The 27,255-nt window shown below is 50.4% G+C and overlaps 2 protein-coding genes across 5 annotated transcripts in view; both read left to right on the top strand.

The window, feature by feature from the left end:
* The first annotated feature begins 1,077 nt into the window (after window positions 1-1,077).
* Window positions 1,078-9,704, top strand: NECAP2 (NECAP endocytosis associated 2). 4 transcript variants are annotated; one of them, XM_083454305.1, is made up of 8 exons: window positions 1,078-1,631; window positions 2,426-2,526; window positions 3,186-3,290; window positions 3,978-4,059; window positions 5,696-5,804; window positions 7,065-7,203; window positions 7,578-7,665; window positions 8,489-9,704. In XM_083454305.1, the coding sequence occupies exons 1-8, from the start codon at window positions 1,537-1,539 to the stop codon at window positions 8,538-8,540; spliced, it is 771 nt and encodes a 256-aa protein (XP_083310431.1). In that variant the 5' UTR covers window positions 1,078-1,536; the 3' UTR covers window positions 8,541-9,704. The 4 variants fall into 4 exon arrangements, with proteins under 4 accessions (XP_083310431.1, XP_083310430.1, XP_083310433.1 ...); XM_083454304.1 differs by having other exon boundaries at window positions 1,256-1,631; window positions 7,575-7,665; XM_083454307.1 differs by having other exon boundaries at window positions 1,446-1,631; window positions 2,388-2,526.
* Window positions 9,705-11,410: 1,706 nt separating this feature from the next.
* Window positions 11,411-27,255, top strand: part of CROCC (ciliary rootlet coiled-coil, rootletin) — a 75,092-nt gene continuing 59,247 nt past the window's right edge. Inside the window, exons 1-6 of the mRNA XM_083453565.1 lie at window positions 11,411-11,645; window positions 14,614-14,755; window positions 18,751-18,902; window positions 21,187-21,378; window positions 22,947-23,030; window positions 24,226-24,323. Coding sequence (XP_083309691.1) covers window positions 11,598-11,645; window positions 14,614-14,755; window positions 18,751-18,902; window positions 21,187-21,378; window positions 22,947-23,030; window positions 24,226-24,323 — 716 coding nt within the window. The 5' untranslated portion in view covers window positions 11,411-11,597. The remainder of the gene's footprint in view (window positions 11,646-14,613; window positions 14,756-18,750; window positions 18,903-21,186; window positions 21,379-22,946; window positions 23,031-24,225; window positions 24,324-27,255) is intronic.

Here is a 27,255-nt window from a genome sequence, read left to right as displayed (position 1 = left end):
TTGGCGTGGGGGGTTGTCTACCCCTTTGACGTGGGCCAGCTTTTATGGATGAAGATGCTCTCCTGTAGGACTGAAGGGCAGCGTTGGGGGGGTGGTTGTTGCTTCTGGTTGCAAAACAGTATGGAGGACGGGGCGGGGGAGGAGACAGAAGTCTACCTGGGCTATGTTGGCAAGAGGTGGGCGTGGGGATTCCCCTGCATTAGGCAACCCGCATTAGGACTTATGGGGAATGGATCTTCCGCATACCAGATCCTGGAGTCACCCAGTGGAAAAAGCACTGCTGGCTTCCTGCCTATTCCAGACGCCTTTGAACGGCCACTCCGCTTGCTGGATCGCTACTCTCTATCTCTCGAGCAGGCCTTTTCCGAACCTTTTCCAGATCCAAAAATGTCATTTTGCAGGCGGAAGCAAGACGTTCTGCGCTGGGTGTTCAAAGTTCTGACACTTATTTTTCAAGTCATTTGATAAGAATCAGCTAGGGGGACGCTCGCCCTGCTCCAGCACCGGGTGCGACCCCACTGCCCGCCGATCCCTCGTTCCTGCTCAGTTGCAGCCGGGTCAAGCCCCCGCTCCCCACCCATAGCTGTCCACTTTTCTCGCGAGGAATCCTATTCGGAATAAGGGAATTTCCCTTTAAAAAAGGGAAACGCTGACAGCTATGTCTCCACCCTTAGGATAGATGAACTGGATTTTCTTTTGCCCCACCGTGCAATGCTGGCTCCAGCCCTGGACCCTCACCTCCCCCGGAAAAGGGGCCATAGCTCGAACCGGGTCCTTTAAAATAGTTCTCAGCCCGCCTCCCGAAAGTTGAGCTGTCGGCTCAGCGGAGACGCGGCTGCCGACGCCCTTCCCGGCCACCAGGGGGAACAGCCGCGTCGGGATACAGCGAAAACCATTCTCTCTCTCTCTCTCTCCCTTTTGTGTCCCTTCTAGCCCTATGCTTCCACCATGGAGAAACAAAACATTTCCCACCCGGCCCGCGTAGATATAAGAAAGTGTAGAGTGGCCCTCCCCAATTCCTGGATTCGGAGTCCTAAGCGTGGAAGAAGGCTGGGGTCCCACGTTTCCGGTTGCCTACTGCGAAGGTGGGGAGACGGCGCTTCAGTGCCGTGGATTTTGCCTGCTTTCCACCGGGCAGCCCCTCGGAACCACAACGTTCAAAAGGCCCGAAGAACCCGGAAGCTTCCATTGAAATCTAAGCGAGCACCGCTCTACTTTTTCGCAAGTCTATGCGCCCTCCTCAGCCTGACGGCGGGAGGCGAGGGCCATTCCCCGAGCTAACGGAGGCGAAGCAGGGGCCGCGGAGCCAGAAAGGCCTTTGAGGGGACACCGCTGCCTTGGCCGGCGAGGTTTTATTTCGCTGCCGTCTTCGCCTTCGACACAAGAGGCAGGAAGTCTTGGAGCCGGAACAGCCCCCCCGCAGGAAGTGACGCAAAAGAAGGGTGCCGGACGCTTCCGGTTCGCTTGCGTCCGCGCATGCGCCTCCGTGGGCGGAGAGGCGCCGCGTTTCCGGGTTCCGTGGAGTAGGCGGTCGAGATGGCGGAGGGCGAGGAGTACGAGTCGGTGCTCTGCGTCAAGCCGGAGGTCCACGTCTACAAAGTGCCGCCGCGCGCCTCTAACCGGGGCTACAGGTGAGCCGGGGAGCCCCGGGGCATGTGCAGAGTGCCCTCCTTTCCCCGCCTCGGACTCTCTCCCCTCCCCCCACTTTCAAACCAATGGTGTCCCTGCGGGTCAGGGCTCAAGGCTCAGTTCGGGCTGCTGGGGAGTCTGAAGGGGCGTACAGTGGTACCACCATGTTAAAAGGGGAGTTTTGAAAGGGTGGCAGCGAAGGAGGAACATGGCAGGGGTGTTGGGGTTTTTTTGGATAAGGGTGCTTAGTAAAGGTAAAGGGACCCCTGACCATTAGGTCCAGTCATGGCCGACTCTGGGGTGGCGGCGCTCATCTCGCTGTATTGACCAAGGGAGCCGGCGTACGGTCATGTGGCCAGCATGACTAAGCCGCTTCTGGGGAACCAGAGCAGCGCACGGAAACGCCGTTTACCTTCCCGCCAGAGCGGTCCCTATTTATCTACTTTCACTTTGACGTGCTTTTGAACTGCTAGGTTGGCAGGAGCAAGGACTGAGCAATGGGAGCTCACCCCGTCATCGCGGGGATTCGATCTGCCGGCCTTCTGATCGCCAAGTCCTAGGCTCTGTGGTTTAATCCACAGCGCCCAGCCTACTCCTTTAACAAACATGGCATGAAAGAGGAATTTGCTCTGAAGCACGATGTGTTTGTGTGTGTTGCAGCTGTGAGTTTTCTGCACTGCAGAAAGAGGGGAGGGGTTGGGAAGCTGGTGTTCCGGGGGCCCCTTCCAACGCTTTTGATTCTGTTGGGTGACTTTTAGCCCTGAACAGCGGCGCTGTCTTCTCTCCCTGGTGCTAGAGCTGCGGAGTGGCAGCTGGACCAGCCAGCGTGGAGCGGACGCATGCGCATAACGGCCAAAGGGAACGTGGCCTACATCAAGTTGGAGGACAAGAACTCAGGTAATGGGGAGTGAGGCGTCCATTGTTGGAGGGAGGAAGCTTTTCCTAGCCCAGAACTCGGTTTAGGCCTTAGTTAAGTCTCAGGCAAAAGGAGACACAGTGACTGTGGTTCAGGGCAATCCTTTTTAGCCCGGTTGATTGTCCATAGGATGCCAGAATTGGGTTCTTTTATGGGTCTGTCAAGCTACCCTGAATCCCAGCCCTCACTGCCACACCCGAAGGGGAGCAATTGCAGGGTGTGGAAGTGTGCTAATCTTGGGCAAACTCTACATTCATGGTGGTGGTGGTGAACCCTAGCAAGCTTCCCTTGACTTGCTCGCAGTGCCCAGGAGTCCAGTAGTCAATTTTCCGGAAGGGAGAAAGGGCACATCTTAAACTGTAGAGTCCTCCCCCCCCCAACTTATTTGTGAACTTGAGCTTCCAATTCAAAGAATTTTGAAGGACACGAATGAGAACTGATTCAGAATATTTGCATCAATGTCACACACCCATTGCGTTGGGGGGGGGTCACTTTCACAGAACCAAAATGCACAAGTATGAAGAGAAGTAACACAATCTGCTAACTATGGGATGTACTCATGGCACCCAAAGTATCTTTGGTGGGGTGGGAGGGAGAAGCTGAACAGCTGGTTTCATATCCTCACTGTCCCCCCTTCCAGGAGAACTTTTTGCCCAGGCTCCTGTGGACCAATTCCCCAGCATTACTGTGGAAGGTGTGACGGATTCCAGCCGATACTTTGTCATCCGCATTGAGGACGGGAACGGTATGGAGGCGGAGGTTCGGATCGTGTCCTCCTAGGCACGCAGGGGAGCGGGAATCAGTTCCCCTCTTGTGCATCTCCTGGAATGATCCTAAGGCAGCCCCTGCAAGCCCCCCCCCTTCCTCTTTCCCTTAAAACCCAAAGCTTCCTTCTTGCAGCAAGCTAGGATTTGCCAGGACTTGGGGGGCTTTTGGGAAGAGGACCCTCTGCACCCATTTCCTCAGCATGCTCTTTTTCTGGCCCTCCTGGCGCCGGCACAGCTTGGCTGCTGCTTTTTGGTCACCGCCCCCCCCCCCCTGCCCTCAGATCGCTTCCTGCTTTTTGCCTTGTTTGGGTTGGCTAACAGTGGGCTGCTAGTCGGGTCCAACGATAGGAGAGAGCACTGTCCTTGCACCTGCCATGGTGTGTGTGAGGCCCTTCTGCTTTGGTGTGGTTTTGTCCCTGGGAAGTTGGCTTCAGTCCTTGGTGCCAGTGAGGCCCCATGTGGGCCTTTTGCCTCTGCCCAGCTTGCTGTCACAGCCACTCCTGGTGCCACTGAGCTGCCCCTCTTGTAGGTGCTGCCCTTCCTCTGCTCCCAGGACTGCCTGGCTCCCTCTGCACTCTGTGGGCAGCCGGGGCCTCTCGGCACTTCCTTGGTGTGCCACAATGAAAGCTCTGCTGCCGACAGAATGAGCATGGCTTCTCTTGCAGGGCGCCGGGCCTTCATTGGAGTCGGCTTTGTTGACCGAGGTGATGCCTTCGACTTCAACGTGGCTCTGCAGGACCATTTCAAGTGAGCATCTGCCTCCCGCTTTGCAGAGCGCCTGGGTGTCCAGACCTTCCCCAGCCCAGGGGGAGCGGGTGGAGTCTTTGCTACACCGGGTGGAGCCTTGGAAGAGCAAGGCGCCTTTCCATGCAAGCCGAGCTAATTCTTCTGAGCTGGTGCAAGCTACCTTTTGCCTCCTGGGGTTCCTTCGAATGCCCCTTCCTAGCTCTACTGATGCAAAACAAAACAAAAACCTCAACCCCTCCCCCTGTGAAAGCAGCACTGTGAGAAGTGAAGGAAAGAAAGTAAGTGGGGTTTGGGGCAGCTGCCGATTGCAGATTCTGTCATGACTTGCAGTCCCCTTTCGCTCTCTGTAGCCCTGGTGTCTGCTTTGCTGAAGGAGCCTGCATTCTGGTAAACCCCTGACAAAGTGGAGGATTTCAGCAGGCGAGCCAAGGGAACCGGGGAGGGGGCTGATTCTGAGGATGGAAGCGGGGGGGAACTTGTAGAGGAGCAGCAGCTGGAAGGAGTTCCCCCCCTGCAACTCTCCATCTACCCAGGCTGGGGGGGCAGGCGGGATGGATATCCAAGATAGATGAGGGTTGCAGGGGAAAAGCAGCAATAATAATAATAATAATAATAATAACAACAACAACAACAACAATAATTTATTATTTGTACCCCGCCCATCTGGCTGGGTTTCCCCAGCCACTCTGGGCGGCTTCCATAGAAACAAAAAATACAGTAAAATATCACAGATTAAAAACTTCCCTGACATTCTTCTGAATGTCAGGTAGTTATTTATCGCTTTGACATCTGGTGGGAGGGTGTTCCACAGGGCGGGTGCCACTACCGAGAAGGCCCTCTGCCTGGTTCCCTGTAGCTTTGCTTCTCGCAATGAGGGAACCGCCAGAAGGCCCTCGGCGCTGGACCTCAGCGCCCGGGCAGAATGATGGGGGTGGAGACGCGCCTTCAGGTATACTGGGCCGAGGCCGTTTAGGGCTTTAAAGGTCAACACCAGCACTTTGAATTGTGCTCGGAAACGTACTGGGAGCCAATGTAGGTCTTTCAAGACCGGTGTTAAGTGGTCCCGGCGGCCGCCCCCAGTCACCAGTCTAGCTGCCGCATTCTGGATTAGTTGTAGTTTCCGAGTCACCTTCAAAGGTAGCCCCGCGTAGAGCGCATTGCAGTAGTCCAAGTGGGAGATGACTAGAGCATGCACCACTCTGGCGAGACAGTCCGCGGGCAGGTAGGGTCTCAGCCTGTGTACCAGGTGGAGTTGGTAGACAGCTGCCCTGGATACAGAATTGACCTGCGTCTCCATGGACAGCTGGGAGTCCAAAATGACTCCCAGGCTGCGCACCTGGTCCTTCAGGGGCACAGTTACCCTATTCAGGACCAGGGAGTCCTCCACACCAGCCTGCCCCCTGTCCCCCAATGACTCCCTGCAGACTCCCCTCCCACCAATTGAAATCAAACACAGGGTTTCGGGTGCTGCCTTTGTGGCTGCGACAGATTTCTTCTGAAAGAGAAGGTGCTTGCTTTCATGGGCTTGGGTGCTGGGTGCAACATAGCCCCTTTCCTTACATCGCCCCCTGCCAGCACCTTATGCTTTTTGCTCTGCTGCCTCGTGACACCCCACCCCAATTTATTCTCTCAACAGGTGGGTCAAACAGCAGAGTGAGCTGGCCAAGCAGGCCCTGAATCCAGACCAGGGCCCCAAACTGGACCTGGGCTTCAAGGAAGGGCAGACAATCAAGCTCAACATTGCGGTGAGGAGGAGGGACCTCTCTGGGCTTGTCCGGCTGTGGCAGAGGGGGTGGAGGATGGGCTGCGGAAAAGGAGTCGCAAAGCAAATGCTAACAAGTGGCTCAAATCAGCAAGTCAAGCCATGGGTTACCAAGGGACACCATCCAGAGTTAATAGCCTGTAGGACCTGGAAGAAAGTTCCTTTCTGACCCCAAATGGTGGGAACTAATCCAATCCTCGAGGTATGCGGGTGGTGCTGTGGGTTAAACCACAGAGCCTAGGGCTTGCCGATCAGAAGGTCGGCGGTTCGAATCCCCACGACAGAGTGAGCTCCTGTTGCTCGGACCCTGCTCCTGCCAACCTAGCAGTTTGAAAGCACGTCAAAGTGCAAGTAGATAAATAGGTACCGCTCCAGCGGGAAGGTAAACGGCATTTCCGTGCGCTGCTCTGGTTCGCCAGAAGCGGCTTAGTCATGCTGGCTACATGACCCGGAAGCCGTACGCCGGCTCCCTTGGCCAATAAAGCGAGATGAGCGCCGCAACCCCAGAGTCAGTCATGACTGGACCTAACAGTCAGGGGTCCCTTTACCTTTACCTTAATCTGATCATCAGCACATTATACCCTCCCTCATCCCAAAGGGATTTCTTTTGAGACATAGACACACACACACACACACCCCAGCATCATACCCCTGTGGTGAGAGCCAGTGTGGTGTAGTGGTTAAGAGCAGTAGTCTCATAATCTGGGGAACCGGGTTCGCGTTTCCGCTCCTCCACATGCAGCTGCTAGGTGACCTTGGGCCAGTCACACTTCTTTGAAGTTTCTCAGCCCCACTCACCTCACAGAGTGTTTGTCGTGGGGGAGGAAGGGAAAGAAGAATGTTAGCCGCTTTGAGACTCCTGAAGGGGAGTGAAAGGCGGGATATCAAATCCAAACTCTTCTTCTTCTTCTGTGCCCTGTTTCTGCCTCCATATCACTTGACCACATGATAATGGCTTTTTAGAAATGAACAACATTATACAAGGTAAAAGGTGGGGGGGGGAGTCTTTTTGCTCTTGTGTCTTGCGCAGGTGTGTCCACTGTGTTGTCAGTGTGGCAAGGAGATGAGACAAAGGCAAGTCATCTCAGCCCAGGCCTGGCTGGAGCAGCAGGTTGCTTGCAGATGGAAGAGGCCTTCCCCTCCTTTCAGCTGGGATTGCTACCCATGCAGAGCCGCAGCTGTGGGCTGGGGAATGCCCTTTGCCCCTTTGAGTGACTGACCATGCAGTTCAATCTCCTTTCAGAACGTGAAGAAGAAGGACGGCTCCTCCTCGGCCAGCAGGCCCCGAGCAACAGGCTCTGGGGGCCCCAGCCTCATCCCACCCCCTCCTGGAGGAAAGGCCTCCCTGACCGGGGAGCAGCTTCCGTCTGCTGTAGAGGCAGGTCTGTGTTTCCTGCTGATCTCACTCGCAAAGTGGAAAGTCCCTTACGGCAGCGCACAGCCGTCCTGCTTCAGAGCTAGCTTTCCCCAAGCCAGGCTTGCTTGTGGTTATCGGCAAGTGATTTCCCAGCCTTGCGTCGCTGGACTCTTAAGTTTTTCTCGGGGCAGGCAAGCTTCAGAGCAGAGGAAGCTGCTCAGGTTAAACTCCACGCCCCGCCAGCATTGTCTCAGCTGCCTGCCTTTATGGGGTCTTCCTCTCCACCAGGTCCCAGGGGCTCCTAAAGGACTGGCCAGGAAGGGGCTGCGAAATATAAACCCAAGTGACGAACGGTTATCTCTCTCTGTCTCTCCCTCCCTGTATCCTGTTTATCAGCAGACGTCTCCATCCCGTGGCCGCCTCCGCAGGCTTCAAATTCAACAGAAGCAGCTGCAGACATCTGGGGAGACTTCACCAAAGCTTCTGGGTGAGAGTCACATGTGGGTTGCAGAAGTTGAAATGTGTCCCCTTCCACCCACCCCACCTTTTATCCGGAAAACTCCCTAATCTGACGCACCTGAAAGAGCGTCTCCACCCCCATCGTTCAGCCCGGACACTGAGGTCCAGCTCCGAGGGCCTTCTGGCGGTTCCCTCGCTCCGAGAAGCCAAGTTACAGGGAACCAGGCAGAGGGCCTTCTTGGTAGTGGCACCCACCCTGTGGAACATCCTCCCACCAGATGTCAAAGAGAAAAATAACTACCAAACTTTTAGAAGACATCTGAAGGCAGCCCTGTTTAGGGAAGCTTTTAATGTTTTATAGGTTATTGTATTTTAGTGTTCTGTTGGAAGCCGCCCAGAGTGGCTGGGGAAACCCAGCCAGATGGGCGGGGTATAAATAATAAATAATAAATTATTATTATTATTATTATTATTATTGCTTTTCCTCTGCAACCCTCATCTATCTTGGATATCCATCCCGCCCGCCCCCCCCCCCAGCCTGGGTAGATGGAGAGTTGCAGGGGGAAAACTCCTTCCATTATTATTATTATTATTATTATTATTATCTGTTGATGGGACCCGAGGGGTGCCAGTTTCATGACGTTCAAGTCCCAGTGGTGGGGAGATCCTCTTATTCTTGGAGAAGCAGTGAAACTCCATTGCCCCCTCATGCCATCCACTATGTGGTGGCCAGAGGTTACGTCCAGATGTTCAGGGGGAAGGGACCCTCTCTGTCCCCAGTGCAGTGCAGGCCCTGGGCCCCTGCAGATCCACTCCTTGCTGAAGGGAGCGCCTCTTCTTTCTCCTTCTAGGTCTGCCTCCGGTCAGGCTCAGCAGAGCTCCACCAGCTGGGTCCAGTTCTGAGCCGAGCATCTTGTGCTTCTCTGGTCGGGGGTGAAGGCCACGGAAGGACCCTTGTGGACCAAAGAGGAAGCTACTTTGCCCCCGTGGTGCATCATGAGATCCCAGTCCTGGATGTGTTTGGATGTTTGCTTGGGGCATTTTATGGGATAGGGAAGGTAGGGGTCAGCTGGGGCTGCGCAGATCCTCTTCTCCCTCCCTCCACCTCCATCTACCCCCTCAGCACTTGGGGTCCCTGAAAGGGGAGGGAGGGAGGGAGTTTTTCCTGGGTTCAGATCACAGCTTAAGAACCTGGAATCCTGGAGTGGGGAAGAGGGAGACAGCTGTCCAGAAAGAAAGAGGCTCCTTCCTGTCTCTTGCCTTTTTTTCCTGTCTTGTGTGGTGTCAACGGTGTTTCTTTGATATGCTTGCCTCGCCTCGTCCGCTTTCTAGCTTGGAGGGATATTGCGGCGCAGCTGCCCCAGGAAACACACACTTCCCTTGCAGGAGGTGCCTGGCAGTGCCCTGCCTTCACAGCCCACCTTGCAAATTTGAAATGGGCTTACCTGTCGCACATCTCCCTCTCGGAATTTCCAGGGTGCCTTCCTCACTGGAAGGATGCTGGGCCCCGATTCTGCCACGTTGCTCTGCCTCTGATGGCTGTGGTGGAGGTAGCAATGCTGGGAGTGAGAGAAGAGTCATCAGCTTGCTGCAGAGGCTGCGAGCAATGATGCCACGTCGATGTCCTTTGAGGGCGGGGGTCCCTGGCTCTGCTTTGCCTTGTGAAGTGCCTTCTCTTTTCCCTTCTCCCTCCTCTGCTAAAACTGGCCTTTTGAGCAGCAAGAGCAGTGGAACTTCTGACATTCCATATTGGTGTGACTTTTAATGTGCACACACACACAACAAATTACCCTTTTACTTTCAGAGAGACCCTGGGTTTTTCTCCTATCGCAGGTGCCTCAGACATTGTGAAGGACAAAAACTGCCCTCTGGGCCATCTTACGGAACCGGGTTTTAATTCTCTTTTGAAATATAGATCTTTGTATTCACTCCTATCCTATTTATTCTAAGACGAAGGCCTTTTACAGAACATTTTCTTACTATGAAACTCCATGAAGTTTTTGCTGCCTTTTGTTATTTTTGAGCTGGTTCCTTATTAAAAATGTATATGTATTTATCTGTATAAAAGCCTTTATTTGTCTTTGGGCTGGGGAAGCAGAAATGGACCCAGGTGGGGGAGTGAAAATGCCAAAAGATTTAGTAAATACAGTGTCTCAGTGAGATTCACATGTTGGGTGGCTCAGGGGTAGGTTCCCAATGACATCTTCCTAAACCTAAGGGTGGTGCCCAATGTTGGACCCATTGAATTTAATAGATGTGGCTGTTTTAGTGGGGCTCCTCCGATTAGGACTTCCACTCCTATTGTGTACGTTTGTTTTTTGAGGATTGGCACTCTGTTCATGCCCAGAGGTACAATTCTGTTGCTCCCCAAGTTCCTTGGCTGGCATTTGTGACTGTGAGCACAGAACCTTTTCCAGCCAAAAAAAACAGCCCCAGAACCCCAAAAAGCAGTATTATTTTGGGGGATGCAAGCTGGGATTTTTCCCTCTCAAGCCAAATGCTGAGTCCTGCTTGTCTTTCTCTGGGACAGGGAAACCCGCAGTTCTGCCTCTGGACAATCTGCTTGGCTTTGAATTTGCCCCCACTGCGTTGCAAATATCTGGTGCTGTGTAGTGCCCCAGGCCTCAAACAAGCTTCTAGCTATCGATGACCCAGGGAGGGGCTGCCTCCCAAAGGCCCCATAACCCTTTCTCTTTTCCTGACATGTCAGGAAAAGCCACTTCCAGTATTTGCAAAGTCCTGGCGGGAGGCTGCGGCTGTGTCCTGGTTGGGGGGTCACTGAGACATGCGAGAAAAGCCTCCCTTTCGGGAAGAAGGCAGGGCTCAGCTGCCCCGCAGGGCGGCCCTAATTCCCGGAGACTTAAGCAGCTTATGCTGGTGCTGCCCTGGGTTTTCCCCGGGTGCAACCGGAGCCCTTGGCACGCGCCTTGGCCTGGAAGAACAAGAGGAGGAGGAGGAGGAGGAAGCAGCGTTCTTGGGCCGGCCATCAGAAACCCGCCCTCCTCCACCGCTGCCCGGCGCTATAGTAACGCTGCTGCGGTTTGAGAAGGCAGCTGATCGCCCAGCAGAGCCACCTGTGCCAGGTGAGGGGCTGGCTTGGCGATGGGGGGCAGCCCTGTCCTGGGGCACTAGGCGGTCAGGGACCAGGGCTGATGCTCTGCTGGGCGGGGAAGGCCCTGCACTCCACACATGCTCCGAGGCACTGCACAACAGCCTCCCGTCCACCCCCTTCTGGCTCCAGAAGCGCAGTGTCCGGACCGAGCTTTCGCAGTTACCCCTTTGCCCACACCGGACAAGTTGAGAGCAAACGAATTTGCCTCTTTGAATTCAATCGACCTACAAACTCCCCACCGCGCTTGCACAGCGCCTTCAAAACTGCTGATGGGGCTCCTTCCCCTTTGACAGGTTAGATGGGGCAGAAATCCAACAGGTGCAGCATCGGCCAGGCGCTGGCGAGGCTCCATCGGTTGAGTTTCTGCTCCGAGGCGCGCGCTGCGGGGCACATGCCCCGATGAGAAAGTTGAGCCGGCTCACTCGGTTGGGGCTCCGCCCGGTGTCTGCCCCGTGCGAATATCCGCCTGCAGCCCGAGCTGCAAACTTTGGGGAAGGGGCCGTCGTGACTGCATCAAGCCGGAGAAGCGGCGGCCTCTAGGACCCGGGAGCGCCACGGCTTGAGTCCGCGGGGGAGGCAGCCTGCAGCCGCCGCCCCCCCCCCTTTCTGCTGCCGGGCGGCGATTGGTCCACCCCGGCTCCCCCTTGCAGCCGCGGGACCCGGGAAAGAGGCGGGGAGGGGGGCGGCTCGGGCTGGCGCTCCTCCCCGGGTCCTCCCCCTCTCCAGCAGCAGCAGCAGCAGCAAGCATCGCATCTGCCGTGCAAAGGGCCATGGAGGCGGCCGCCCCTGCCCGGCAGGAGCCCCCCGGAGCCCGGCCGTAGAGCGGCGGCGGCGGCGGCCCCCTCCCCATGAGCAACGCGGAGGCCGCGGAGCTGAAGCTGGAGGCTGCGGTTCAGGTCGGTGGGGGCTGCCTGGCGGCGGAAGCGGGAGCATCCTTCAACCCCCTCCAGCAACCCGCCTTTCTTTCTTTCTTTCTTTCTTTCTTTCTTTCTTTCTTTCTTTCTTTCTTTCTTTCTTTCTGTGGGGGCGAATATAATCTCCTTTTTGGGGGGAACCTGGGCGCATCTTCTGCATACAGACTCCGAAGTTGGCGCCAGAAACAAGCCCCTAAAAGTAGGACCCCTCGCCCGGCGTCTCGCTGAATTCTCTTTATTCTACTCTTTCCCTGCCTTTTATGGGAATTTCTCCAAATTTGTCTTGCCTTGCGGGGCGGGTTGGATGCTGGAAAATATTTGCACCTTTGGATCAGGCAAAGGTTTGTAATGTCTCCTCTCTTGAAGGCACATATCTCTCTCCTCCCCCCCTTTTAGTTATCCTTAAAAACAAACAAACAAACTAGGTTTTGGTAGCTGATCTAAAAGCTGAGGAAAGCAAGGTTTAATCGTGAGGGATTGCATTAGAAAACTAAAATCAACCCAAGTAGTTTACTGGAAAAGAGAATAATCTTATTTGTGTAGGAGCTGTTGTTGGATCCTTAGTGTTACAGGAGATTTACAGGTGTAAAGCTAAATTCTCGCTGCAATCTGAAGTTGCATCCCAGTCCTCCGCCCTGATTTAACAGGAGGGCCATCATCTAAAGTAAATGTAGCCTCACTCTGGAGTGAAGTCTTCTGCACTCCTTAGGACTTTGGTGACTCTGAAGGTGTTGGACAGGGGGTCAGCAAACTTTTTCAGCAGGGGGCTGGTCCACTGTCCCTCAGACCTTGGGGGTGGGGGCAGACTATATTTTGAAGGGGGGAAATGAAGAAATTCCTATGCCCCCCAAATAACCCAGAGATGCATTGTAAATAAAAGGACACATTCTACTCATTTAAAAACACGCTGATTCCTGGACCATCCGCAGGCCGGATTTAGAAGGCAATTGGGCCGAATCCGGCCCTCGGGCCTTAGTTTGCCTACTCATGGTGTTGGATGACTCTGTGGGCTTGATCCAGCGAGAAGGAGGCATGATGAAGTCCCATCAAACTGAGTAAACTCCCCATTCCAGCCACAACCTCTCAGCCTCAGCTCCCCTTCTGAACCAAAGGTATAACTATACTTAGCTACCTTGCAAAGTTGTTGTAGGGTTTGTGCAAGAGGGGTTGCTCAGTTTTGTTGAGCGCTTGATGAAGAACATCTGGGCCAGTTGACCAAAAGATCCAGGGTTGTTTTTTTTCATGTCTCCATCTTCTTCTTACATGAACAGGTTGGGGAATGTGTCTTGAGTCTGGGAGCTAGGGGGAGTAGTATAATTTTCTTCTTCTTCTTCTTCTTCTTCTTCTTCTTCTTCTTCAGCAATCACTCATAGCCAAGTAAGATTGTCTTCCATAAATACGGTTTTAACAGTGAGTCAGTAAGTGATTGTGGAGGCCAATTCTGGCTCCACACGTCCTTCCACAGTGGGGACATTGGTTTCCGGGCGTGAGTCGATCACAGTGTGGATTTGCCATGCGTGCCTTCCTCTTAGCACGTTTCTCCCTTGTGTCCTGAGTTCGAGTGTCTTCAAAGCCCATGACACCTTTGGTAAAGGCTGTTCTCCAACTGGAGCGCTCGTGGGCCAGTGTTCCCCAGTTGTCAGTGTTTATCCTACTTTTTTTAGATTTGCCTGGAGACAGTCTTTAAACCTCTTTTGTTGACCACCAGCATTACGCTTTCCATTTTTAAGTTCTGAATAGAGTAGTTGCTTTGGAAGACAATCATCAGGCATCCGCACAACATGACCAGTCCAATGAAGTTGATGTTGAGTGCCTAAGTTTGGGGGGGGGAGCTTCTCCCTCCCCCACACTTCACAAAGAAGTCAGCCAAGTCCTGAGTCCCGTTTTGGAGGTGACCTTTAAACCCTCTATGGGATAACAAAGGGCCAAGGAGGCACATTTATTGGATTGCTGGGCATTAGGGCACTAAATCTGGACATCTTTTTATACTGAAGCCGTGGAGGAACAGGGTCCCAAAGCATGGTGGGGGGGGGCACTGATTCAAGGTCCGGCCTGGGCAAGGGACAGAGATGCTCCCCTGCCCCAAATTGCCCCCTTCCCTTCTCTTTCCACCTTCCCAAGCCCAAAGCCACAATGAAGTACTGAGCTCCGTTTGCAGCCAGGCCCAGTCGCTCATTTTAGTCCCTCCTCCTTGAGTTTCATGGGCTGGAGATTCTGGGAGGAGATTGGGTTTTTGTACTGGGGACCCCCACTCCCGAGACAGGCCACCCTCTGCTTCATGAGGATAGAGCTGCCCCCTAAGTGCTGAATATGTTCTGGTCTTAGGCAGATTCCCCACCCCCCACCCCCGTGGATTCCTTCTGGGGTAATTCATCTTCCCTTGCAGCCTGCAGGCTGCTGCTGCCTCGCTTGGCTCACACAGTGCAGTCCCAGTTGCTGAACTGGGCCAGGGACTTGGGTCGAATTTCAGTTCCACCCAAACCACAGAGTGAAATATAGTTCACTGACTGCTATATAGGTGTGTTAAACTATAGAGAAAGTTCATCTGGTTTTTAATTTGGCAATGATATTGATGTCTCTCTCTCTCTCTGTGTGTGTGTGTGTGTCCGTGTCCCAGAGACAGGGCACTCTTATTCCCATCTTATTGATGGGGCCACTGAGGGAGAGGCTTGACTCAAAGAGCCCAAAGCCAAGCCAGGGAGTCTGGAATAGAGGCAAGAGGCTCCTTCAGTTTTCCTGGCACCAGAGGCCAATTTTTCACCTGCTGGGCAGCTGGCAACCTTTTTGGGCCAGTGTGGCTTGTTCCTGCCCCGTGCTGCCTCTGCATCTTGCAGTTGCACAGCGCCATCTTGGGCTCCCTGAGAAGCTGTCTTGGCCCAGAGGAGACTCTGTCTTGGCTTCTTCAGGGCCGGTCCCTGGTTGCTGAGACTGGCTTGTTCTCACCCGGCAGAAAGTGGAAGACAGCATCCTGATCTCAGCAGAAGGGAAGAGCCTCTCTGTCAGGGGCTGCTGCGAAGACTCTCCACCCACCCGCTTGCCGGCTAGGATCCGGGAAATCGTCACCAAGAACCTCTCGCAAAGCGATTGCCAAGGTAGGTTTGGAGAAGAGGCTTCTTCTTGGAACTGGGGAACTGTGGGCTGGGAAGGGAGCCTTCTTGGCTGCCTCCCTCACTAGGCTCTTCATCTCCTGGCCTGGCCTGGTTTCCCCTGCAAGGAAGACAGAAAGGAGGAGGCAGCTGATCTCCGCTCTGGCTGGGTACCTGGCAGGATGGACCCTTTCCTCTTCCAACTCATGGGAGGTGACAGGTGCAAAGGATGGAGCCAACTGTTAACATTCTGGTACTCCATCTTGTTGTATACAACACTTCATCCTCTGCCTTTTTTTAAAATTAAATTGAAATTATTTTTCAATACAAACAGCAAAAAACACATACAGTGGTACCTCAGGTTACATATGCTTCAGGTTACATACGCTTCAGGTTACAGACTCCGCTACCCCAGAAATATTACCTTGGGTTAAGAACTTTGCTTCAGGATGAGAACAGAAATCGTGCGGTGGCAGCAGGAGGCCCCATTAGCTAAAGTGGCGCTTCAGGTTAAGAACAGTTTCAGGTTAAGAACGGACCTCCGGAACGAATTAAGTACTTAACCCGAGGTACCACTGTACAACGAAAACCACAATGACACTAATAACACAATTTAACAATTCAGATTTGAGTACTGATATACCGTATTTTTCGCTCTATAGGACGCACCAGATGATAAGAAGCACCTAGTTTGGAGGGGAGGAAAACAAGAAAAAAAAATATTTTGAATCCCAGAAGCCAGAACAGCAAGAGGGATCTGGCTTCTGGGATAGCCTCTTGCTGTTCTGGCTTCTGGGGTAACCGCGCCAAACCTCTTCAGGGCAGCGGGATGAAGGCTCCCCCTGCCCAGAAGAGGATGTGTGCGGCTAAGGAAGAAGCCAGGACAGGCGCGTAGCTGAAGGGGCGCTGCGCAGTTCTATCTCTCTGCACAGTGCCTCTCCTGCAAAGGAGAAGCGCTGCGCAGAGAGGGAGAACTGCGCAGCGCCCCTTCAAGCGAAGCTGGAGAAGGAACAGAAAGGTCTCCTTCTGTTCCTCCTCCGGCTTCCAGGCAGGCGCGTGGCTGAAGGGGCGCTGTGCAGTTCTCACTCTCTGCGCGGCGCCATTCACTCCATAACACACACACACATTTCTCCTTACTTTATAGGAGGAAAAAAGTGCGTCCTATGGAGCGAAAAATACGGTACCTATAACTACACCTTTTTAACAATATTTCCCCACCTCTCCTCCCCCTACTTCCCACCACTGTCTGCCTTATCGCTTAAGTATTCCTTCCAGATTTTTTTCATATTTATCCATTCTTAATTTGCGTCGATATGCAATTCATTCGTATGTAGCTAGTCTGTCCATATTGTCAATCCATGTGCTCAATGGAATCTTTTTGCGGCTCTTCCAATTCATCAAAACAAGTTTTTTTTGCTGTCTAATATGACATTTCATCCTCTGCTGAGCTTCAGGACACCCCCGCCCGGCCCACCTGCCTGTCACCCCTTCTGGACAGGACAAGGTGGTCAAACTGTGCCAAGCTGGCCACAGTGCTGCTGGCTGGGCCCAGGGGCTTCGTGCTGCTGCGAAACGCTCTGTTTCCAAACAATACCTGGGAAGCGAAAGGAATTCGGAACAGATGGATGAGGAGAGAGAAGCAGAAGGAGGGAAGGCAGCAAATAGGAAGCTGTCTCTGTATGTGAGAGAGAGGGAGAGACTCTGTGTGAGTGACTCTTTTTTAAAAAAAAATTTTTTTAGTCAAACTTAAAACAAGACATATTATCCAAAAACATATCATCCTTGTTTTCTCTCCCATTTTTCCTCCCTCCCCCCGGTCCCACACAAAACCCACCCGCCCCCACCCACCGACTTCCCTCAGTTCCAGTCTTTGGTTTCTCCGAGACTGCTGTTTCCTGCATGTTACAAAGTTGTATAGATCCTCAAACTATTTAGCTGGTTATTATCAATAAAAAGTTTGTGAATGTTTATTCAAAACCTGGATTGAACAAGGAGTCCAGTTCACTTTGTTGCGTCTTCAGATACTTTGTAAAGGGTTCCCATTCATTCTTAAAGTCACAGTTATCCTTGTCCCGTAGCTTATATTTCAATTTTGCCAGTTCTGCATAGTCTGTCAATTTTTCTTGCCACGATTCTTTAGTTGGGCTTTTTTCAGTCTTCCATCCATGTGCTACCAGAACTCTTGCGGCCGCTGTGTGAGCAACTCTCACAATGGGTGACGCACCATTGCGGAACTCACATAAGACATCAGAAGAAGTCTGGCTGCTGCTGCTAGATCAGACCCAGTTTTATGGTGCTGACGGTGACCAGACAAGTGCTCCCGCAAGACAGGGAAGGCAACAGCTTTTTCTTGCTGGCGCATTTGGGTATCTGGCTTTCACAGATAGACTGCTACTTCACATGGAGGTCCAAGGCAAAGCCCACGGCTTTTTGCCACAGATCGTGGCAGCAAATCCTATAAATCAGTTGTGCATTGAGGGGGAGGGTGGCTGACGCCGGCACCCGCAGTTCAAGAAGAATGAACTTTACAGTGTGGTTGCAAAGGGGAGCAACCCCTCCATTCCTTCCATGGCCGCTCATCCCAATAAAGGGGAGTCTCTGGGGGCTGAAATAAAAGGCGAAAACTGTAGGACCCCTTCTGGGACGAGGTGAGCACTGCCTCTTCTCTGGAAGAAGCTGCCCCATTAGCAACAACCGATGCCTTTCCATGCAGCAGCAAGAAAATGTTTGCGAATGTTCTCTGGCAGGAACGTCCAACTTCCAAGATCTACTCACATGATTAAAATCTGGCAGTGATCTACCCCTTTTTGGGGTATTCAGGTCAAACTTGTTGATATTTTTTTAGGCAGGAACATCTCGTTTTGGGGGGAGGTTGAGGTCAAAGTTGTCAAGCTTCTTTTAGGAAGGAAGATCCCGGTTTTTTTTGGGGGGGGGGTTCAGATCTAATGAATGGAAAGGGGTGCTCAGCAATCGATAAGGAGACAGTCAGCTCTGACTTCCGTTCTAGCGATCTAGAGGGCGGGGAGGGGGAGGTGCCAGATGGAGGAGCCACCGATCTACCGTGATCCACCAAAAGCTCCCGGGGATCGACCAGTCAATCCCGGTTGACCTATTGGACACCCCTGTTCTGTGGCATCGCAACAGTCCATTTTTTAGCACACCTGTATGCCAGATGTTCTGGCAGTGCATCCCAAGTTCCTTTGCTTTGCTTTGCTCTGTTTACAGTGGTACCTCGGGTTACAGATGGTTCAGTGGTTCTCGGGTTACAGAAATTGTGCTCCGGCTGTGCGGCAGCAGCGGGAGGCCCAATTAGCTAAAGTGGTGCTTCAGGTTCAGAACAGTTTCAGGTTCAGAACGGACCTCCGGAATGAATTAAGTTCTTAACCGAGGTACCCTTGCTGGCTCAGAAATGGAAACAACAGGAATTACCGACAATCGAAGAATGGAGATGGAAGCTGTTAGACTATGCTGAGTTGGATAAGATGACTGGAAAGATTAGATACTTAAGAGACCAAAAGTTCACAGAGGACTGGGGAAAATTTGTTGAATATCTGGAGAGTATAAGTGAGGGCCAAATAACGCTAGAGGGATTTAAAAAAGCACTGTGAAATGTGAGAGGTATTGTTAAAAGAGTATAGAGGAAGAAAGGTTTAAATAATGACAATATAAACAAAAGAAATGCGTAAATTAATAATGACTACGAAAGATTTACGGAAAAGCTGAAGGAAGTCCAGAAAAGAAAGACTTGGGGAAAATTTGGATGTGAAAACAATATATGTTTTGTTTTGTTTTTGTTGTAAATTAATAAAAATTATTTATATATATATATATATATATATATATATATATAAAGTTCTTAACCGAGGTACCAATGTATTTCTTAAACTTCTCTCCTACCCTTCTTTCCAAAGGGAGCCCAGGGCGTCTTGTCCAACTGCGTAAATCCATTTGATGCGTGTGTGTGTCTGTCTCTCTACCTCTGTGCTCCTCTCTTCCCACAGTGGCCTCCCACGCCCAGATGTCGTCCTTGCTTTCCCTCCAGGAGGAGAACCGCATCTTGCAGCAGGAGCTGTCCCGCGTGGAAGATTTGCTGGCCCAGAGCCGGGCTGAGCGGGATGAACTGGCCATCAAGTACAACGCCATCAGTGAGCGGGTAGGTGCAGGAGGCAGGCATGGTCTTCCTAGTAGGCCTTTTCAGGCAAATGGGTCTATGAAATCTTTACTTGGCACCAGCAAGCAGGCAGTGCTAGCGAATAGGTTTTATGGTCCACTCGACTCTCATCTTTTGTGCAGGTTCTGTTCTAGGTATAGCATGTAAAGCCAAAATAATGCTGTGTTACTTTTATTGTTGCTTTCTTGTTGTTAGCCGCTCTGAGCCCGGCTTCGGCTGGGGAGGGCGGGATATAAATAATAATAATAATAATAATAATAATAATAATAATAATAATGATAATAACCCCGATTGTGCAGATCAAATATAACTCGTAGAATTCCACAAGATGTGGTATTAGTGTGTGAAAGCAGTCCAGATGGTGGAGTTGTCAGGTGCCATCTTCACTTGGTCACAAGTGACCAACAGCCTGGGGCAAAATGCTCCTGGCGCCTGGCTAATTTCGAACACTGAATGCAAGTAGGAAGACGCAGACTCTGTTGGGGTGAGGATGGCTTGAGCCGTTTAGAGATGTGCTGGCGCAGAGAGAGGGGTTCTCTGTGGACCCGCCATGGGATTGAGCTCTTGCAAGGGAGATTTGAGGAGCTGGAGAAAGAGAGGCACCAGAGGGCCCTGCCAGGATCCAATCTCCCCCTTCCAAAAACAAAAAAAAAAAACCTGGCAAACGAGAATGGGTCCCATTATTTCCTTGGTCAGTTTCCCAGCATGCCCTGCTCCCCCCACCCCAGTCTTGTCTCCTGTACTCAGATCTGACTAAGGGTGTCCATGGAAAACATTTCCTGACTGCTTTCCAGAGTATTGGGGGGGGGGGAATGGGGCATATTTTATTCTTCCTCCATGTCCAAAAGCTTTGGCTTGCCTGGACAGGGCCAGCTGAATAGCACCCGGGCTGGTTGAGACCTGCCTTCTTGGCTGTGTAGTTTGCAAAGGGGACATGCGGGTGTTTGCATGTGCCCTGCCACTCACGCTTGACCTGAATTAGTGGATTTAAGAACCAGGCGTGAGACACTTTGGAAGGAAGGAGGCACGCAGAAAACAACAACGTATTGACAGTGATCTCGTGCTCCGTAGTGTTCAAAGCGGGGCTGTCCATTGGATCAAAGAAATCTCAGTAGGTTAGTTAGCTAGCTAGTTTAATTCTCTGTAATTTCACTTCAGGATGAAGCATTTCGTACCCCCCCCTCCGAAAAAAGCTTTCTTTGTGTTTCAATTGCTACCAGGCCCCATCTTACAAATGTGAGGGAGGAAGGGGCTGGGCTGGCAGCAATGCCTCTTCTGAGATGGCACCGGAATAAATCAGCAATTTTCAAGGGGCTGCCAATGGCACGCCAGGGCTTTTTGTAAAAAAACAAATCAATCAAATTTCAAGGGGCTGCCATAATCGTTGCAACAGCTTTGTACAGAAAGACAGTGTTGTCTTCCCTCTTTTGCAGCTGGGGGTGGGGGGTCCATAACCAAAGCAATTGGTTGGGGGGTTTTTTTGCTCCTGAAACCTTCTAGAGCTCTAAACCGGAGGGATGTTTTCTTCAAAGCATAGCTGGGTCTGCCTACCTCTTGGTTGTAGGGCAGGAAAGGAAAGGAAACAATTCTCCTAAGAATTTCTGCTCTGGCTGTGGCTGGGGGGGCTCTTGGTTTGGGGGCTCCTCTCCTTACAAGACTGTATTGGGAGCTGGGCTCACATGCTCCGGTGACCATGGCGACTAGCAGGATAATTTAAATGGGCTGCAGGTTGCCATGGCAGCCGTTGCCTGGGAAGAGGGCAAACTTCGCTCCTGCATTTTACATCTTGCGCCCAATTTCCCCCCCAAGCCATTTTTCTGTTAAAAACAAAAACAAAACCATGCACCACCCTTTTGACAAAGCCTTTGAAAGTGGGAGCAAAGGGCAATCTCCTGCAGATGCTCTGTGTTTAAATTGTCCCAGGCTTGGGAAGATTGATTAAAAAAAAGGATTAGTTGGCTTCCCTGCCAAATCGGTGCGTGTGGTTCAGTCTGGCTGTTATTTCTTCTTAGCCTTGCGGCAGTCCTCTGCAGTCCATCAACCCAGAACTGGCTCCTTTGACAGGCTGCGGGCTCCCCAAGGCCCTCCGGCAACTGGTGCCCAGAGGGTAGACTGCCTTGGGACATGGAAGTTCCATGCAACAGCGATAGGCAATGGGCACAAGCTTAGAGGAGGGCTCTCGCGCTCTTCCTGGGAGTTGGGGCAGGCGAGGCTTAGGCACGAGGGGCCCTGATCCTAATCCCCTTTCTTTCCTGGGACTCCTCAGCTGGAGCAAGCGCTGCGCCTGGAGTCGGGTGAGCGGGAAAGGGAGGCACTGGAGAACAAGAGCTTGGCTCAGCAAAACGTGGAGCTGCGCCGGCGGCTGGAGGAAGAGCAGGCAGGCTACAAGCGGAAGCTCCAGGCCTACCAGGAGGGCCAGCAGCGGCAGGCCCAGCTGGTGCAGAAGCTGCAAGCTAAGGTGAGACCCCCATAAGTCCCTCCATGCACCAGGTCGCACCGCCAGTGGCACCCCCAACCATAGCTGTCAACCGCCCCTTATTTGGCGGGAAACTCCCTTTTCCCAGCGCCGTTTCCCGCTGCTGTCCTGGATTTATCATGTCCCTTGAATTTCCCGGGTTTCATGCTTGCCCGGCTTGGGAGGGAAGCAGCGGCTCAGGGTCCTCCGCCTCGAGGGGCGCCTTGTGAGGAGACTGGTGGCGGTGGGCAGGCAGGCAGCCCCTCTCTTGCGAGACTTCCGCCGCGCTGCCAGGGGAAGCTGGAGGCAGCAGCGGTGGCGGCTGAGGAGGCGGCCTGAGGGAGGAGGAAGAGGAGGGGATGGGGAGGGACGCAGAAGGGCGGCACTTCAGCGGCCCTCGCTGTGCTGCAACTGCCTCATGCCAGGCTCGCGGGCGGCGTGGGCTAGAGTCTCTCTCCCTCCCTACTTCTCTCTTGGGCGGGGAAGGGCCGATGGAACTCCTTGCGCCAGGATGACGGCAGCAGCCCTGACATGCTGCTTAGCATACCCTCCAACCAGTGCAGCATCTTAATGTAGTGATTTCCCCCTCTGCATCCCTTTTCTATTTTTATAAATCATTTGTCCATCCATAGTTCAAATTTTGACTACAAGTTTTCTGTCAATCCTACCAATGTGTGTAACTCTTTGCAATAGCTTTTCAAACAAATGATAAACTTTCCCCATTCTTTATTAAAGAGGTCCTCTTCCTGGTTTCTAATTCTGCCTGTAAGCTTTGCCATCTCGATGTCGTTCATCAGTTTTGTCTGCCCCTCTTCTTTGGTCGGAGTTGTAGACCCTTAGGATCATCTAGTCCAACTCCCTGCAAAACACAGTCAGTCGCAGCAAAAGCAGCATGGCTCCATCAGTGCCGGATTTCTGCATAAGCTAAGCCAAAATCCCTTATTTTGGCTGCTGATCCCTTATTTTTGAAGCTGCTGGTCCCTTATTTTCAAATCTGTAAGTTGACAGCTATGCCCCCAATCCTTTCCCTGCCCCATGGCGGCACCTGCCGGCTAGGTCGATGAGTAGAACGGTGCGAAACCTGGTTTTCAGCATCATGATATGTCAGCAGCTAAACCTCGCAATTTACCGATATACAGTGGTACCTCGGTTCTTGAACGGCTTGGCTCCCAAACAAATCGGCTCCTGAACGCCACGAAGCCAGAAGTGAATGTTCCGGTTTGCGAACGTTTTTTGGAAGCCGAACGTCCGACGCAGCTTCTGATTGAAGCTCCTATAGCCAATCAGAAGCTGCGCCTTGGTTTTCAAACGGTTCCAGACTCCCAAAAGGCATTAAGTTTGACAACCAAGGTACCACTGTATTATGGTTTTGGAAATAAGGAGCTCTGTAGAGGCGTCGGCCGGCTCCCTGGTTTTCCCTGCGTTGTGATTTTTGCAGAGCAAACACACACACACATGCACCCCTCATGATTCGCATTGCTGGCTCAAAAATTAGGAAACCGATATCGCGATTGGGGCTGGGCGATATATATTGTCCAGAACTGGTTTGAAGTCCATATACCTCCCACCAGGTTGTCCAGTACAAAAAGAAGTGTGGGGAGCAGGAAGAGCAACTGCTTGAGAAATCGACGGAGCTGGAGCAGCAGCGCCTAGTGGTGAGTGCCTCTTTCGCATGGGGGGGGGGGTCAGGGTTGTGCTTTCTGCTCCCTCTCTCCCTCCAGGCCTTGACTTGTCGGCTGTTTTTGCTTCCCAGAGGTGTGTGGTTTTCCCCTGTTGCCATTGGGGTGCTCTTTCCGTGAATGGGTGGCGCTCTTCACATGCTCAGGATCCCTGCACATATTTGAGGACTGGGATTCGGTGTAATAATAATAATAATAAATTTTATTTGTATCCCGCTCTCCCCAGCCAAAGCCAGCCTCAGAGCGGCTAACATCATATAAATAAGACAATATGCATAATACAATACAGTGGTGCCTCGCAAGACGAAAGAATCCTTTCCGTGAGTCTCTTCGTCTAGCGGTTTTTTCGTCTTGCGAAGCAAGCCCATTAGCGGATTAGCGCTATTAGCGGCTAGTAAAGGCTTAAAGGATTAGTGGATTAGCTGCTAAAAGGCTATTAGCAGCTTAGTGCCTTAGAAAAAGGGGGTGGGGAGCGAAAAAAAACCCCCAGGAATAGCAAGACATTTTCGTCTTGCGAAGCAAGCCCATAGAGATATTCGTCCTGCGAAGCACCTCCAAAACAGAAAACCCTTTCGTCTAGCGGGTTTTCCGTCTTGCGAGGCATTCGTCTTGCGGGGCACCACTGTATACAATATGCAAATAAAATAACATTCAACATTCAGTAAAATAATATAAAATAATATTAAATATCAGCATTTCAAAATTAAACAGAAATCCACTCAACAATTACAGTAAGCAATTTCTAAACTCCAATCAATAAAACAACAGCAAACCACAGTGCACAACATAATACAACACAAAATAAGAAGCAGAGACTGGAGGGTGGGGCAAGGCAGGTGGAAAAAGGCCTTGCCTGATGGAGTCTCCTCCCTCAGTTTTTCCTCCAGGCACAGCTTCCTTATGAAGAATCCCAGGACCAGGGGGTGGGGCAAGGCAGGTGGAAGGAGGCCTTGCCTGATGGAGTCTCCCCCCTAGTAGAATCTTCTGGGGAGGGGGGAGGAAGCCTGGATTAAGCTGTGCTTTTGTGGATGTTCAAATGAACACTGGTCCTTTCTGGACATGCTCTGGCACAGAGTCCTGCTGCCCCAGCTCCTGGAGCTAAGCTTTTTTGAGCCCCTGCATGTATGTCAAAGCCGCAGTGGCAGCTTCTCTCTGGTCCCTTCTCCCGCAGAGCCGTCTCGACATCACAGAATCACGCTTGCGGCAGGAGGAGGAGCACAGCAGTGACCTGGAAAGTGCTCTCATCCGGCTGGAAGAAGAGCAACAAAGGTCAGTGTAGGAGGGGGAGCAAGGCAGGGTGTGTGTGTGGGGGGGGGGTTTACAAGGCACAGCTCACCCAAGTCACTGAACCCCAACCCCTTTTGTCCATCCCCTAAGCAAGTGGTTCCCAAACTTATTTGGGGACGTTTTTAGTGTGTGATGTTGTGTTGCGCTTTTACTGTTGTTGTTTTTTGTTGGGAGCCTCCCAGAGTGGCTAGGGCAACTCAGTCGGATGGGTGGCATGTAAATAATAAATTTTCAGAAAAATAAATAAATTACTCAGCAACCCCCCTGGCAATCGACCTAATTTAAGCAAACAAACGGAAAGATTCAGCGAGCCATTTGCGTTCCTTTATGTACCTATATTTCTTTCTTTTTTAAAATTTCTTTGGTTGTTCAAATTAAAATTTTACAGTCACGTTATCCAACGAACAACATAAAAACAAGATTCCAAGGAATCTCTTGGACTTCCCTCCTCCCCTTTGTGGGTCCTATTGTTAATCCTTTCCTCCTGCATCTTTTATGATCATCCAAATCTTTTACCTCTCCATCGTGTCCAAAATTCACCATTAGACTATGAGTGATATTCCAATCCTACTAACGATTTTATTTTATTTATTTATTGTATATAATTTTTATTAATTTTCCAATAAAAACAAATTTATAACACAATTAAACATTCGGAATTCATCACGCGTCTTTTTTCTTTTAGACTTCCATCAGCAAGTCTGATAATTTCCCGTAATTATTACATATCTTCACATTTCTTCATTTATATTGCACTATGTATATCTTATCTTACCATGTTATTTAAACAATATTTCTACCAAACCTTCTTACAGAGCTTCTTGGAAACTTACAAACGTTATATCGTTATCACAAATATTTTTAATATATTCTGTAAATTTATTCCAATCCTCAGTGAATCTTTGGTCCCGTCGGTTGCGAATCCTCCCTGTTAATCTGTCCAGTTCTGCATAATCCAGTAATTTCGTTCTCCATTCTTCAATCGTGGGCATTTCTTCTTGTTTCCATTTCTGGGCCACAAGCGTTCTAGCTGCTGTTACTGCATACAAAAATACTTTCTGATCCTTCCTTTTTATCTCACCACCTAAAATTCCTAATAGGAATGCTTCTGGTTTTTTAACAAATGCATATTTCAATATTTTCTTTATCTCATTATATATCATTTCCCAGAAGCACTTCATTTTTTTACATTCACACCACATATGATAAAATGTCCCTTCTTTCTCCTTACATTTCCAACATTTATTACTCACTTTTATACACCTTACTTAATTTGACTGGTGTTATATACCATCGATATATCATTTTCATAACATTTTCTTTCATTGTGGTGCATGCTGTAAATCTCATCCCTTCCTTCCATAATTTTATCCAATCATCAAATTGAATGTTATGTCCAAAATCTTTGGCCCATTGAATCATAACTGATTTAACCTCTTCATCCTTCAGTTGCCATTCTAATAGTAATTTATACATCATAGATAAATTTTTAACTTCATTATTCAGTACTTCTCGTTGAAACCTGGATTCTTTTTCAAAATAGCCTCTTTCTGCAACCTCTTTTCTAAACATTTCATTAATCTGAAAGTAATGCAGCCAATCATTTACATGTTCTTTCACTTCTTCATATGGTTTCATTTTCCACTTCCTTCCTTCTTTCTCGATTAAACTCCCATATGTTATCCACCTCCTAGTCATATTGATCTTTTTAACACTCATCACCTCTAATGGTGATAGCCAATGTGGGATTTTTGGTTCCAGTAGGTTTTTATACCTACCCCATACCTCAATCAGAGATCCTCTAATAATATGATTTTCAAAACCTTTATGCACTCGTTTCTTTTCGTCCCATAAATACGCGTGCCAACCGAATCTATTATCATATCCTTCCAAATCTAACAAATCTGTGTTTTCTAATTTCATCCATTCTTTCAACCAACATATACATGATGCTTCATAGTATAACCTCAAGTCTGGCAGGGCAAAGCCTCCCCTCTCTTTTAAATCTGTTAACAACTTAAATTTTATTCTCGGCTTTTTGCCCTGCCAGATGTATCTTGAAATTACTTTTTGCCATTCTTTAAATATTGCTACTCCTTTAATTATTGGAATTGCTTGGAACAGAAACAACAATTTCGGTAACACACTCATCTTAATCGTTGCAATTCTTCCCCAAAATGATAATTTCATCCTGCCCCACACCTCTAAATCTCGTTTAACTTTATTCCATACTGGTACATAGTTATTTTGAAACAAATCAATATTCCTGGAAGTCAATACAATCCCTAAATATTTCACTTTCTTTACCACCTCAATCTCTGTCTGTTGCTGTATTCTTTCACTAATTTCTTGGTCTATGTTTCTCACCATTATTTTGGTTTTTTTCTTATTCAGTTTAAACCCTGCCACCTGTCCAAATTCTTCCATTTCTTTTAATCTTTAGTACTCTCTATAGGATCTTCTATCATTATAACTAAGTCATCAGCATACGCCTTTACTTTATATTGATTACGGCCAACCGATACCACTTTTATCTGTTCATTGTTTCTTTTTGAACTTAATAAGACTTCCAGGACTGATATGAATAGCAACGGTGATAGAGGACACCCTTGTCTTGTACCCTTGGTTATTGCAATATTTTCCGTTATTATACTATTGACAATTAATTTTGCTCTTTGTTCTGAATATATTGCTTTTATACCATTTAGAAAATATTGGTCCATATCCATCGCTTCTAAGTTTTTTAACATAAATTCCCAAGAAATATTATCAAAGGCTTTCTCCGCATCCACAAAAATTAACATTGCTTGTTTATCCTTCCTGTTAGTCAGGTATTCCATTATATCAATTATATTTCTTATGTTTTCTTTCATCTGTCTACCAGGAAGCAAACCTACTTGACCCTTCTGTATCA

This window comes from Podarcis tiliguerta (genome assembly GCF_965153285.1).
Source record: "Podarcis tiliguerta genome assembly, chromosome: 8".
NCBI lineage: Eukaryota > Metazoa > Chordata > Lepidosauria > Squamata > Lacertidae > Podarcis > Podarcis tiliguerta.
This window is presented reverse-complemented; position numbering and strand designations above follow the sequence as displayed.